The 12,831-nt window shown below is 38.4% G+C and overlaps 2 protein-coding genes across 7 annotated transcripts in view; both read right to left on the reverse strand.

Annotated features, from left to right (window-relative positions):
* The window catches only part of LOC122770671 (testis-expressed protein 2-like), a 41,733-nt gene extending 30,926 nt beyond the window's left edge, over nt 1–10,807 (reverse strand). The window contains exons 1-3 of one of the 6 annotated variants that reach the window (XM_044027653.1): nt 10,297–10,807; nt 7,373–7,711; nt 3,915–4,006 (exon numbers count right to left, since the gene is read on the reverse strand). The gene's annotated coding sequence lies outside the window, so the exon portion shown is untranslated. Of the gene's footprint in view, nt 1–3,914; nt 4,007–7,372; nt 7,722–10,296 lie in introns of those variants that run through there. The other 5 variants (XM_044027654.1, XM_044027657.1, XM_044027656.1 and 2 more) reach the window with 5 other exon arrangements.
* A 53-nt stretch (nt 10,808–10,860) lies between these two features.
* LOC122770674 (myeloid-associated differentiation marker-like) lies at nt 10,861–12,328 on the reverse strand. Its single transcript, XM_044027663.1, has one exon. The coding sequence runs from the start codon at nt 12,024–12,026 to the stop codon at nt 11,157–11,159; it is 870 nt and encodes a 289-aa protein (XP_043883598.1). The 5' UTR covers nt 12,027–12,328; the 3' UTR covers nt 10,861–11,156.
* Nucleotides 12,329–12,831: the final 503 nt, after the last annotated feature.

Genomic DNA, 12,831 nt, shown 5'->3' on the forward strand with positions numbered 1-12,831 from the left:
TTGACGAACACCGATCCCATTTTTCTAAGGTTTTCTGATATTCTATTCTGATTAACCGATTAATCGAGAAAATAATCGACAGATTAATCGATTATGGAAATAATCGTTCATTGCAGCCCTACATACCATGGACTTGTTATCATATCATGACTTTTTGATATTGTTGCATCACTACTCCCATCAACTGCCAAAGAGGAAACAATTGTAAAACACTGACCAACCAAACAAAGTCTTACTAGTGAAGTAAGACTAAACAAGCCTTTGGTGACTTTTCTAAAACCTTGGATTGCTTCAGTTGGGCTACGTGCGGCAATGTTCCACGTCCAAACAACATGAGGTCAGTCAACTACCTAAATATAGTGAATGAGCAGGTTTCTCAGGCCTACTGCAAGATGACAATGCCAGATTTCATCAGGGCTCATACTGTGATGGAATAATTCAGGGAGTGTGACTCATTTTCACACATGGACTGGTCACCAGAGTCCAGACCTTGACCCCACTGAGAAGACTTTGCTCAGTGGTGCAACTCTTAAAACCAAAAAACTCTTAACAATCATAAAAACAAGATCTTGGTCAGACAATGAATGGTTTTATAAAAATAGTTTAGACCTGGTGAGACCTGGAATGACTCAGAGCTATGAACAGGTGTAAAGTCTACAGGGGAGTCAGGAAACTCCTACACAGAGAATGAAGAGCAGCACAAGTTTGCTGTCCTGAGGTGAATATGACATTTGATGATTATAATATGGGTGAAACAATCAACTACCTGTTTTACTGCATTGCTCACTGGCAAACACTCCATGTTTATCTCAAACTATTAATTACTATTGTGATCAGTCAGTTAAAGATTAAGCATTTGAAGCAAACAGTGAAAGTCATTTAGATTCTTAACAGTTAACATTTAGCAGTGGAGGACGAGTACACACACACACACACACACGTTTATTTTTAACCTACTGTCACTGACAGGAAACGGAGGACGAATCCTCTCCAAATGATTCTGATACGCTGCCAGAGCTGCTGAAGTGTGACATCCCCCATAACCGCACCTGCTGCTCAAACCTTAAACCTCCTTCTGTCTCTCACAGGTGTGAGAGGTCTGCGTTGTTGTTTTTTTCGCTTTTCTTTTTCTCCAACACCGTGACGACGGCGTCTCACGCATCCTTTCTAACATGGCAGGCAGCTAAGCTCACACGGTGCAACACTGCTGTCTTATCTGACATATGTCAGGTAAACATTGGTCAGGTGACATTCATCCTGCAATACTGAAATGCTGAGACGACCCACAACAAAATCAATGTTTATGCATTGTGCAGAAATCTGAATTTCCATCTTTATTGCTTCACTTGCTGTGATTCAGCTTAAACTGAATCACAGCAACTTAAATACAGCCTTAAAATGTGCAGTGACTGGTGACGGTACTTTCTAGAGATGAAAAGATTCACTCCCTTATTTTGTGTTTATCATAATAAAATCATAAATTATGGTCTGAGCTTGTGTTTGCAGTTACTTCTTATGTACATCGAGCTTTGGGTACAGACGGACTATTCCTATTGGTAGAGCAGCAGCACATGTTGGTTTTAAGATTTCATTACATTCATTTATGCTATTCTTGAGATTATTTAATATGCAGATTTAGCCTCTTGCATAGCTAAATCCATATGTTTAAAAACAACATTTTTACATTTAAGATTAGTAGTCTGGGTGTATTCAAAAAATGACATAACTAGAAAAATAGCAATGTTCAAAGCCATGTTCTACTACATGAGACCAAAGTTCTCAGAAGTAACAAATACCTTTGATAGTTCCGTTTCCTTTTTTTTTGGAAAAACTTCTTAACCTTTACTTTAAGTTTGAAGTAAATGGTGTTCTTTAAAACAAAAAAAATGAAAACTATGTTTCCTTATGTTTTCAATCACCAGAGAATTAAAAGCTGTTGTGTTGTCATTACCTTTCACTTTGTCTGAGTCTACGATGTTATAATGGGATTCAGTTGGTTGCAATATGACCCATGACCCCTAAAACCAACACAGTGGGCCTTTCATATTTGGACGAGATGGTGTAGTGATGCTCCACCTTTTGAATTAACTACACAGTGAATCTTAAACTTAAGCTCACAAAAAATATATACTATTGCAAAATGAAATGAAATCAGAAATCTTTCATGAAAGGTCTTGAGTGCACGATGGCTTCAGCAGATTTTGTGCTCTATCAATCATCATCATCATGACTAAGACCCCAACATTTCATTGAAGTACACATTCCTGGGGGGTCAGCTGCTGTTTAAACTGTCCTTGGAAGATGTACGTGATGAGCAACAGCTACATGTCAAAAGTGAAAAGAATAAATAGAGAGTCTGCAGTAAACTGGTTGGATGACATTATGCAAAGCAGACTTCCAAAGAAGGTGACTAAACATTTAAAATATACCTTGGGGTCCTGTGTGCAAAGAAACCTGTACAACACCTAGCAGTTAAGGCCCAGCTGGTTACAGTTTTGGTCAGCTGATATTTCAACCAAATTACAAATAAACCTGTATCAGTATTTACTGTATGTGTCACAATCAAGAATATGATGGTTTTTTCTTTTTATAAATGATATGTTCTTTTGCATAGTTTTGCATTTTATCTTCATTTTTTTTTTGTCGACTCACCTATTTGACTATTCCACTGCTGCGACACAAAAAAACGTCCCCTTCAGGGCATCAATTAAGGAGAAAAAGATGTTTGAATTCTCACACAGTTTGTCCAGCCAATGACATTGTTTGCAATACCTCACAGCACTAACTGCAGCAGATTACGTGGTATCTTCACAAGTTAGAAACTAGTTTGTTAAACATATTGAAATAAATGAACAATGGCCCTGTACAATAGATGCCATACTCTCTCCAGAGATTCAACATTGGTTCAATGGGAGGTCTTTGTCTACATTTACTTGAAAATCCGCCAATAAAAGATTCTCAACTGGCCCGAGGCCTTGAAGTCTGTGGACCTTTCAAGAGACAGTCACAAATCAGAGGTCATGTTTCTTTAGAGCTAATTAGCCTATAACGATGTCAGGTTTATGCATCTGCATAACTGTATGGAAAGAAAGTCTTGATCAGTGCTGATAATGTCGCGGTGACCACACATAACTCAACGTAAAATGACTGTGAAACTACAGCAGGTCAGAGTACGTCAACGAAGCAACTGGTTTATGAAGTTGTGTACAGTAAAACCACCAGTGAGTGTACAGGCTGGATGGCAAAAGCTGTGTCAGACAACAGCGTGTCGTTCACGCCACCTCGAAACCGCACAGCCCAACAATAAATGCAAATGCAATGGAAATGCAGGTCAGATTGGGTGTACCGTGGGTGTACCGTGACGAGCTGGACTGCACTTTGTGGATAACAGGCTTATTTGCATACCTTTCCCAACTTTTGACAATCCAAATGCATAAAACTGTGTAACATACCAAACTGAACTGGTGGAAGTTGTGCTGCGTGGAAACAAGCTTCCCAAGGATGGATTGCCTTCATGCAGCACTGGAATATGGCCAAATGCGTCACTAACCGACCTCAAAATGTGGTTTTAGTGATTAGATCCAAGGGCACATTCAAGGCGTACTTGGTGTGTATTTAACACGGTCCACTTGTGATCAGATCGCTCAGGATGGATGTTAACACCAGGTGCAAACAGGGTCGAAGATGTCATTAATCTGTCATTTCCCCACGTACAGTATGCAACAAAAGAACCCACAGCATTCCTTTGATCCTTGGAAGTATTTTTGTTTTCATCTTCCACTCGACTCAGTGACCTGCCAGCCCGGCCGCGCTCCCATCCCTCTCTGATTATCTGGACTTTGCTTTCACTAAGGTCGTTTGTAGCTCGGGAAACGGATCAATAATGAGTTTAAATTTACTGGCAAAGTGCTTACCTTGTATCCTCAGTGCCATTCAATCCAGCCTGGGAGTCGCATCTGCTTACTGAAGAGTCAAGTTTCACATGTGCATGTTGTTCAGGCAGCTTCTAAGAACACATGCAAAATGCAAAATCATTATGTCCATATACAAACACAGACGGGCTGTCAGAGATTTATTTGGGAATTATTTCCAACCTTTTATTTACGTTGTTTAATTCACAAACTAAACATACATGTTTGTGTATATAATCAATGTTGTTGATTAGTTTATTCAATTACACTGTACCTCGTTTTACCTTTATTAACTTACACAATCTGCACCATGTACATATCCATCATTGTCAACTGGTTTATTTGGGCGTATTCTTATATTTAACTCATTATTCTCTGTAGAACTGTGTATGCCTTTTGAATTTTGTCTATTCTATATTCATGTTATCTTTGTAGAACTGTTTAATATCGTCTCGTATTATTTAGTATTATTTATATATTTTATTCTTCTGTTTCATGTATCGTTCTATATTTTAAAGGGAATAGCAGATTTACCTATTCACCATAATATTAAATGAAACAGAAGAGGCAGCTTGATGGATGGACTTTGTTGATTCCAAGAGTGGGACAATGTTGTGTTACAGCAGCATGAATCAGGCACTTAAAAACTCTTTATGTGAGAAACATGTAGATGAAACTAATATCTCACAGTAATTGTTTTAAATAGATTATTCAAATGAAAATTAGAGTAATTATATAAATGAAAATGACCATTCCCTCTCATGTGGTGGTTCTTATCGCAGTTTCAGTCAAAATAATCACAATTAGATATTTATATAAAATCGTTCAGTGTCCTTTAAATCCTTTAGAATATGACATTGTTCACAGCACATCGGAGCCATTTCAATGACATAATTATACAACTATGTTACAAATACATGAAGAAGAAATAAACTCTCTCAGCATGATTCAGCTAAAATGCTGTTGCTGGTTTTATTTTCGTTTTTACAGTCTGTGCACAGAGAAGCGCGTGATGTACAGATTATTTTGGATTATATCGGGTTGTTCATCTTTAACCATCCTGTGATTTGGACCAGTATCGGACCAATGACCAATACCGATACTAGTATCGGCTCATCACCACGTCAGACCCGTGTCTGTTTCATTGTGTTGGTTTTCATTGTTTATTGTTGGTCATGTCTCTGTCTTTTCTTGGAGCAGCACTTTGCAATGTCTGCTCTTGAAAAGGTAGAACTAATTGTGTTATTTTTATTATTATAAAGCTGAGAAACGGACCGTCAACATAGAGGGATAATAATACTTCTCTCTTGACTTTTGAGCACATCCATTGATGGCAGGGTTACGTGTACACTGATTGTAGACTGTGGGCTAAAGTAAAAGTAGTTTCTGCAGTATTTACCATTACATTGATTGTAGACTACTGCAGTATTTATTACATGTACCTGGGCTTAAAGTAGTTTCTGCAGTATTTACGTGTACACTGATTGTAGACTGTGGGCTAAAGTAAAAGTAGTTTCTGCAGTATTTACTACATGTACACTGATTGTAGACTGTGGGCTAAAGTAGTTTCTGCAGTATTACGTGTACACTGATTGTACTGCAGTTTACTATTGTGGACTAAAAGTAAAAGTAGTTTCTGCAGTATTTCACGTGTATTGCATGTACACTGATTGTAGACTGTGGGCTAAAGTAAAAAGTAGTTTCTGCAGTATTTACTTTCGTGTATTACATGTGTACACTGATTGTAGACTGTGGGCTAAAAGTAAAAGCTTTCTGCGAGTATTTACTACATGTATTACGTGTACACTGATTGTGAACTGTGGGCTAAAGTAAGTAGTTTTCTGCAGTATTTACTCGTGTACATGTACACTGATTGTAGACTGTAGACTAAAGTAAAAGTAGTTTCTGCGGTATTTACTACATTGTATGCATTGTACACTGATTGTAGACTGTGGGCTAAAAAGTAAAGTAGTTTCTGCAGCATTTACTCACGTGTATTACATGTACACTGATTGTAGACTGTGGGCTAAAGTAAAGTAGTTTCTGGGGTACTACGTGTATTGCGTGTACAGTGATTGTAGACTGTGGGCTAAAGTAAAAGTAGTTTCTGCAGTATTTACTACGTGTATTACATGTACACTGATTGTAGACTGTGGGCTAAAGTTAAAAGTAGTTTCTGCAGTATTTACTAGGTACATGTACACTGATTGTAGACTGTGGGCTAAAGTAAAAGTAGTTTCTGCAGTATTTACTACGTGTATTACATGTACACCTGATTGTAGACTGTGGGCTAAAGTAAAAAGTAGTTTCTGCAGTATTTACTACGTGTATTACATGTACACTGATTGTAGACTGTGGGCTAAAGTAAAAGTAGTTTCTGCAGTATTTACTACATGTATTACGTGTACACTGATTGTAGACTGTGGGCTAAAGTAAAAGTAGTTTCTGCAGTATTTACTACGTGTATTACATGTACACTGATTGTAGACTGTGGGCTAAAGTAAAAGTAGTTTCTGCAGTATTTACTACGTGTATTACGTGTACACTGATTGTAGACTGTGGGCTAAAGTAAAAGTAGTTTCTGCGAGTATTTACTGCGTGTATTACTATGTATTACATGTACTGATTGTAGACTGTGGGCTAAAGTAAAAGTAGTTTCTGCAGTATTTACCTACGTGTATTACATGTACACTGATTGTAGACTGTGGCTAAAGTAAAAGTAGTTTCTGCAGTATTTACTCGTGTATTACATGTACACTGATTGTAGACTGTGGGCTAAAGTAAAAGTAGTTTCTGCAGTATTTACTACGTGTATTACATGTACACTGATTGTAGACTGTGGGCTAAAGTAAAAGTAGTTTCTGCAGTATTTACTACATGTATTACGTGTACACTGATTGTAGACTGTGGGCTAAAGTAAAAGTAGTTTCTGCAGTATTTACTACATGTATTACATGTACACTGATTGTAGACTGTGGGCTAAAGTAAAAGTAGTTTCTGCAGTATTTACTACGTGTATTACATGTACACTGATTGTAGACTGTGGGCTAAAGTAAAAGTAGTTTCTGCAGTATTTACTACATGTATTACGTGTACACTGATTGTAGACTGTGGGCTAAAGTAAAAGTAGTTTCTGCAGTATTTACTACGTGTATTACGTGTACACTGATTGTAGACTGTGGGCTAAAGTAAAAGTAGTTTCTGCAGTATTTACTACGTGTATTACGTGTAAAGGTAACAGCCATGCTAACATAATGAAAGTTGAATAGCATCACAGACCAGCGACGCAAGTAACAGAACGAGCTAACACACTTTTAACACCTTTGTTAGCTCATCGTTACCGAAATAACACGACGTACAGGAAACTAACTAACTAATAAACTCCCGTGCGACACAATGACTCAAGTATGTGTTTGGAAATCTTTGGCGAACGAGGTCATCTCCGCAAACTCGCGACTCACCGTGCGGGCAGGACTTCATGTTCGTCTGGACACGCCGAACAAAACCCCCGAACACCCGAACCCCCGAACACCCGAACCCGAGCGAGAGGCTTTTTTCCCCGTCAAGCGAGAGCGTGCGGTGTCGTTGAAGCGTGCTCACTTCCACGTACCAAGTAGTTCGAGCTGCTCCTTCTGTCGCTCAGCCTGTTGACAACCGCCTCACTCAAGACAGTTCCTTAAAGAAAAAACGCTGGAATCCATCGAGGCCAGAGCAATCGAGACCGAGCACGAGGAGCGGAAGCGTCAAGGCTTGGCGGGCGAGCGTGGACGATCGATGTTTCCGCGCAGCTGCTGACATGCCTGGAGCAGATGGAGGCAGATGTGAAAAGGTAAACAGTGTAAAATGTAAATACGTTTATACAACACAGTATTTTCCGGTAAATAAATGATTGATTTACAACGCCTCAGATTTAATAGAAGTGATAAGCCCGTGTTTAAATAACATAACAATAACAATACATCAATAAAGTAAAGTAAGAAGTGACAAATGTGGACATTTATATAACAATCCTTGTACTAATAATTGATTGATAAACCAATTGAGCTGGAAGCCACACATGATTACAATTACATTAGCAAACCCAATCACGGTCCTGTTTATATATAATTCTATAAATGCTCCTTCATATTGTGGGGGAAAAACAACTCTAATCCTACAACTTAAAAAAAGAAAACGCTTGAAGAAATGTAAATAAACAACAGCAAATAACCAACTGACTCATCGTCAAACTAAAAGATAAGCAAAGAAAACTATTGTCTCAACTGACGGGAAAACAACAGGATTATTTACCAAACAATCGGTGAGAGTTAACACCAACTTCCATTATCACAGTCAATGTAGAGTCAATTTCGACATGTAATTAAATTGTTAAATAGGTTTAAATGAATGTATAAAAATATAAAAATGTGATCTTATGTCAGGACACTGAAGACTGAAGTGGCTCAGTGTTTAAGATTGGTATCCTGTCTTAACCACCTTAACCACCATCACTACCCTGTGTGCAAAAGACTTCATAATTGCAAGTTCAACTCCACCCCTGGCAGGTTGTACTCAAATCCCTTGTAAGTCGCTATGTAATGTAATGTAATGTAATGTAATAAAACAAATAAAAAAATAATACCTCCCCATATTGGCAAACTTTTTATTGCAAAACTGAGCCATAATGTCACTGAATTAAATCTGTTTGTCACAAACACTGTAAGTGCAAACCCATCACTTACAGATGATTCATAACTAACACTTATCTATTCTATTATCTCCTCTGGTTATGGTTCTTTGGTCAGGAGCAGAAAATACACCGTATTAATAGTTTGTGAATGAGTTTACGATAAAGACACAGTGCAAGAGATAAAATGAATCCATACAATAAATTTCATTTCTTAGTTTACTGAACAGGGACCACGTGCAGCAGCATTTACAGTCCCCTGTATCAGTATCAGTATCACAGAATGTGACATTAGACATAGATTATTTTTTTCTATAAAATAAAATATACTAATAATACACTAATAATCTAGAGAAAGCCCTCAGGGAGCATAAACCTGAAAGTGACTTATAGTTACTTTAAATCATCTTGAATCTCAAGTTACATATAGGGACGCACTGATACGAGCTGATAACATTTTTGACATTTTAAGTACAAAATGTTATTATGTGCCTGGATGTCAGACATACTGTATATTTGCCCTTCTGTGTAAATGCACCGCAGGTGTTAAAGCTTGAGTTTTTAATTGGTTTCACTTTAATTGTTAAACCTCTAATAATAAAAAATAATAAATAAAAACAGAGAGTAAGCCTAACTAATAAAATCATTTTGTTTTAAAAGTAAATGATGTACTAGAGGGTTCTCAATGTGAGAAAAAGGAAACTGTTCTATTCAGATTTAGTTTAACGACATTTGCAACAAACAAATCAACTGTCGATGATTTTCTCGATTAATCAAGTTCTCGTCTGGTCATTTTGAAAAATGTTGATGGGTTTGTTTCCCAAACCTGGAAATGATGATGTTATCAAATGTCTTGTTTTGTCCACAAAGCAAACTGATTCATATGGAGCAAAGAAACCAGCAAATATTTACATTTAAGAAGCTGAAAAATCAGGTGCAGATGAAGTGTCATTGATAGTCTATAAATGTTGAACTCTTCATTTCATTTGATTCACACCATAAATTCTCATTGATCTGCTCACCGTCACATGTCAACTTGTCTTTATCAGCAATGACTGCTGTAAAGTTAATACAGCATGGGATTATACTGTGCTCATGCGTTAGTGCACCTGCTGTCCCACACACCAGGATCAGTGGTTACTGAGTATGTGTCATAGTTAACTGGTCTATAAAAGTCACATGACAGTAAAACCACAATAAAGTCAGATCACGATCGTCACTTATACAAATTTAAAAGTAATATGTTCACAACAAGAGAGGATTTGACTTTACATACTTCTTTCTATATCTCATACTTCTTCATAAATTTTTTTATATGTACCTTGAGTTTATAATAAATGATTATGATTAGTTTATCAGTAATGTATTAAGTGTCAGGGATTACAATTTATAAAAGTAAACCTGGATTACTTTATGACTTGATGTGAATTTGCTTCCTGTTTTTCTTTTCTTTTTTGTCCCTCCCGGGCCACCTTATGAGGACGTGTACAAAAACAGGCCATGGCAGGTCACGTCAGAGGAAGACTGAGGATTAGTTTTTCATTTTGCATTTTTGCCGTTTGACAGGTTTTTTTTCATTAAAGTGAATTCAGTTCCAAAAGAAACTTGTTGCACATCAATTTAAACATATAGTAATACTGATATAATGTAATTAAGGGATACTTTTACTTACTAAAGGCACAATGGTGAAGTTTTAAGTTGCAGTTGAATATTCCTCACCTCACTCTTCTCCAAAAAAGACCTTTAGTTTCTCCATTTTGGGCTTCTGTAAAAACACGGTGGTCCAAAATATCCTCCTGATATAAATATACAGTCAAAGGCTCATTCTAGGGGAACGAAAAACAACAAATCATACACTCAGGTGGTTGGTTATTCAAAAATAAGAATGAACTATAATCATTTTATCTTCCGTTTCTGCCAAACAAAAACCATTTCATTCAAATGTTACACGTTGCTCATTTAGAAGTTACTTGCTTAAGTAAGAACATTTCTGAGATAAGAACATGAATCGCTCCCCTCACACTGTTCATCAGCAGATTTGATAAAGTTCAGGACAAAAAGTGGGTGTGAATTATGAGAGAATTAGTCACACTCCTTTCCCGTATTTTCATCACTGTGATGATAAATGTCTTTTCAAAATCTGAACATGTTAACAGAATGGAATAGACGTTTAAGTTTGCTGCCTATGTGTCTACAGCTTGAAAAAATAAATAAATAAAAAAAACATCAGGAAGGTTTATTTGTTTAATATTATTTGTACTGTATTTATTTTCTACTCTGTTTACTCTGCATTCATTTTACAAAACCTGCAAAATACTCAAAGTGCTTCACATAAAGAGAAAGAATACAAACACTAGAATATACAATAAGTAAGAACAGAGGGAAAGTGTCGTCGTGCCAAACGTGTTTGTGTGTGGGAACATTCAGCAGCCGCTGACTACATGATTGTAACACCCTGTTGTTTTCATTGTCCGCACGGCTTACCAATGGCTTTAAAATCAAAGAGGAAAATGAATGAATGAATCAATCAGTACAAATACACACTATACAATACAGTCAATTCAATGTAATGTGTTATTTCATGTGTGACTTCTGTAACACAGAAGTTTGATGGAAAAGGCGAGATCCACAGTATAAGCCAACAGCGTGACAGTGGTCACAACAGTTTCCATGATCACCAGCCCTTTGCTTTTGTTGGAGACACTTTGTCCCACTTCTGTCAGCTGCAGGACTTCAGTGAAACAAATCACCGTGGCCACCATGTACAACAACACCCCGATCAGACTGAAGCCGGCCATCAGTCTGTCCAGGGGGAGGAGACACCGCTTTGCAAAGTCACCTAAGATTATCACAAGAGTGACGAGACTCGTGAGGATGCAGACGCCATACGCTGTGCTGGTGACACATGTCTGCCACCGGTGCATTATCATGGGTACAAGCAGAGGGATCATCTGACAGCCTCCCCACAGCTGCACAATCTTCAGGAGACCAGGTACGCTGCCCATGTAGCCTCTCTGCTCTTGGGCTTGTGTGCAAAGGATGTAGGACTCTGAGGTGTAGGCCATGAAGGTGAAACAGGAACCCACCGTCGCTGCCACCGACCGCGGCAAGACCTGATGGTGATTCATGACGATCCATGGGAAAAGGACCGAGGCGCTGAGGTTCATCAGACTGCCTGACACGGCCACCGTCACGGTCAGGTTCTTCCACGACACTGGGATGAGGTTGTGAAAATGGATGATGCTGAGAGTGTGGATGAGGAGACTCAGGGTGAAGAAGAAGCACCAGGTGAACATGCAGAAGATCCTGAACGTGCTCAGGTGTTGGAGTTCTGATGGGTCCAGCGAGGCCACGAGACTGAAGGTGGTGCAGGTGCACAACACCTCGCATGTCCGCACCAGAAAAAGCGGACTGGTGAAGTCCTTGGCCACCAGCACAATCACAGCCATCGTCACTGAGTGTCGTATCCAAGAGGTAAGAAGGTCTGAGGTGTTTCAGTAATTCCCAACTCTCACTTCCTCAAGGTTTTGTTAAAATCTCGTGCTGAATCTGAATCTGTCAATCCCAAAATATCCAGCCAACATTGATTTCTGCAGAATAGTCCAGCAGAGTCAGAAGAACCCGTTCCTCTTTATGCTCTTCACCACTTGACTCCACAACTTGAAAATAGAAACTCTTAATGCGTAGATTTTGGAACAAAACAAGCCTCGCCTACTTCCTTTTTGAGGTCGCAGCTTCGGTGTTTTCCGCCTCACTGCAGGTACGTGCAAATGACTACAATAAACAAGCAAATGCACACAAAGCAATGCCCCCCCCTCGATTCTCATGAAATGTTGTTCCCTTTTTTTCCCTGAGATAATAAGCGACATAAGTTAATGGTTAGAGATGTTAGAGGGAGCCTTTTTGTGACGGTTAAAGGGATAAAATATGATCAAAGGTGCAGAGCAACAAGGTTTTGTGTTAGGATATCATCTCTTTTGTTGAGTGATCACAATATGAATCACTACCTCCACTTTTCTAACACTTTATTATATTAATATAATAAATAAACCAAGACAAACACAAACAAATCTGTGGGAATAGCTGCTGTACATGAGTGACGTGTGTGTGGTTGAGCGTCGGCTGTACCCGCTACTGTGGGACGTTTCCCTTTCACGTGACGGCGTCGAGGGTTTCATTTTCTCAAAGTATGCACTTGTTATCCACATTATTAGGTACACAGGACACTGTGTAATGTGGCAGGAGTGGCACACG

This window comes from Solea senegalensis, linkage group LG6, assembly GCF_019176455.1.
Source record: "Solea senegalensis isolate Sse05_10M linkage group LG6, IFAPA_SoseM_1, whole genome shotgun sequence".
NCBI classification, from domain to species: domain Eukaryota; kingdom Metazoa; phylum Chordata; class Actinopteri; order Pleuronectiformes; family Soleidae; genus Solea; species Solea senegalensis.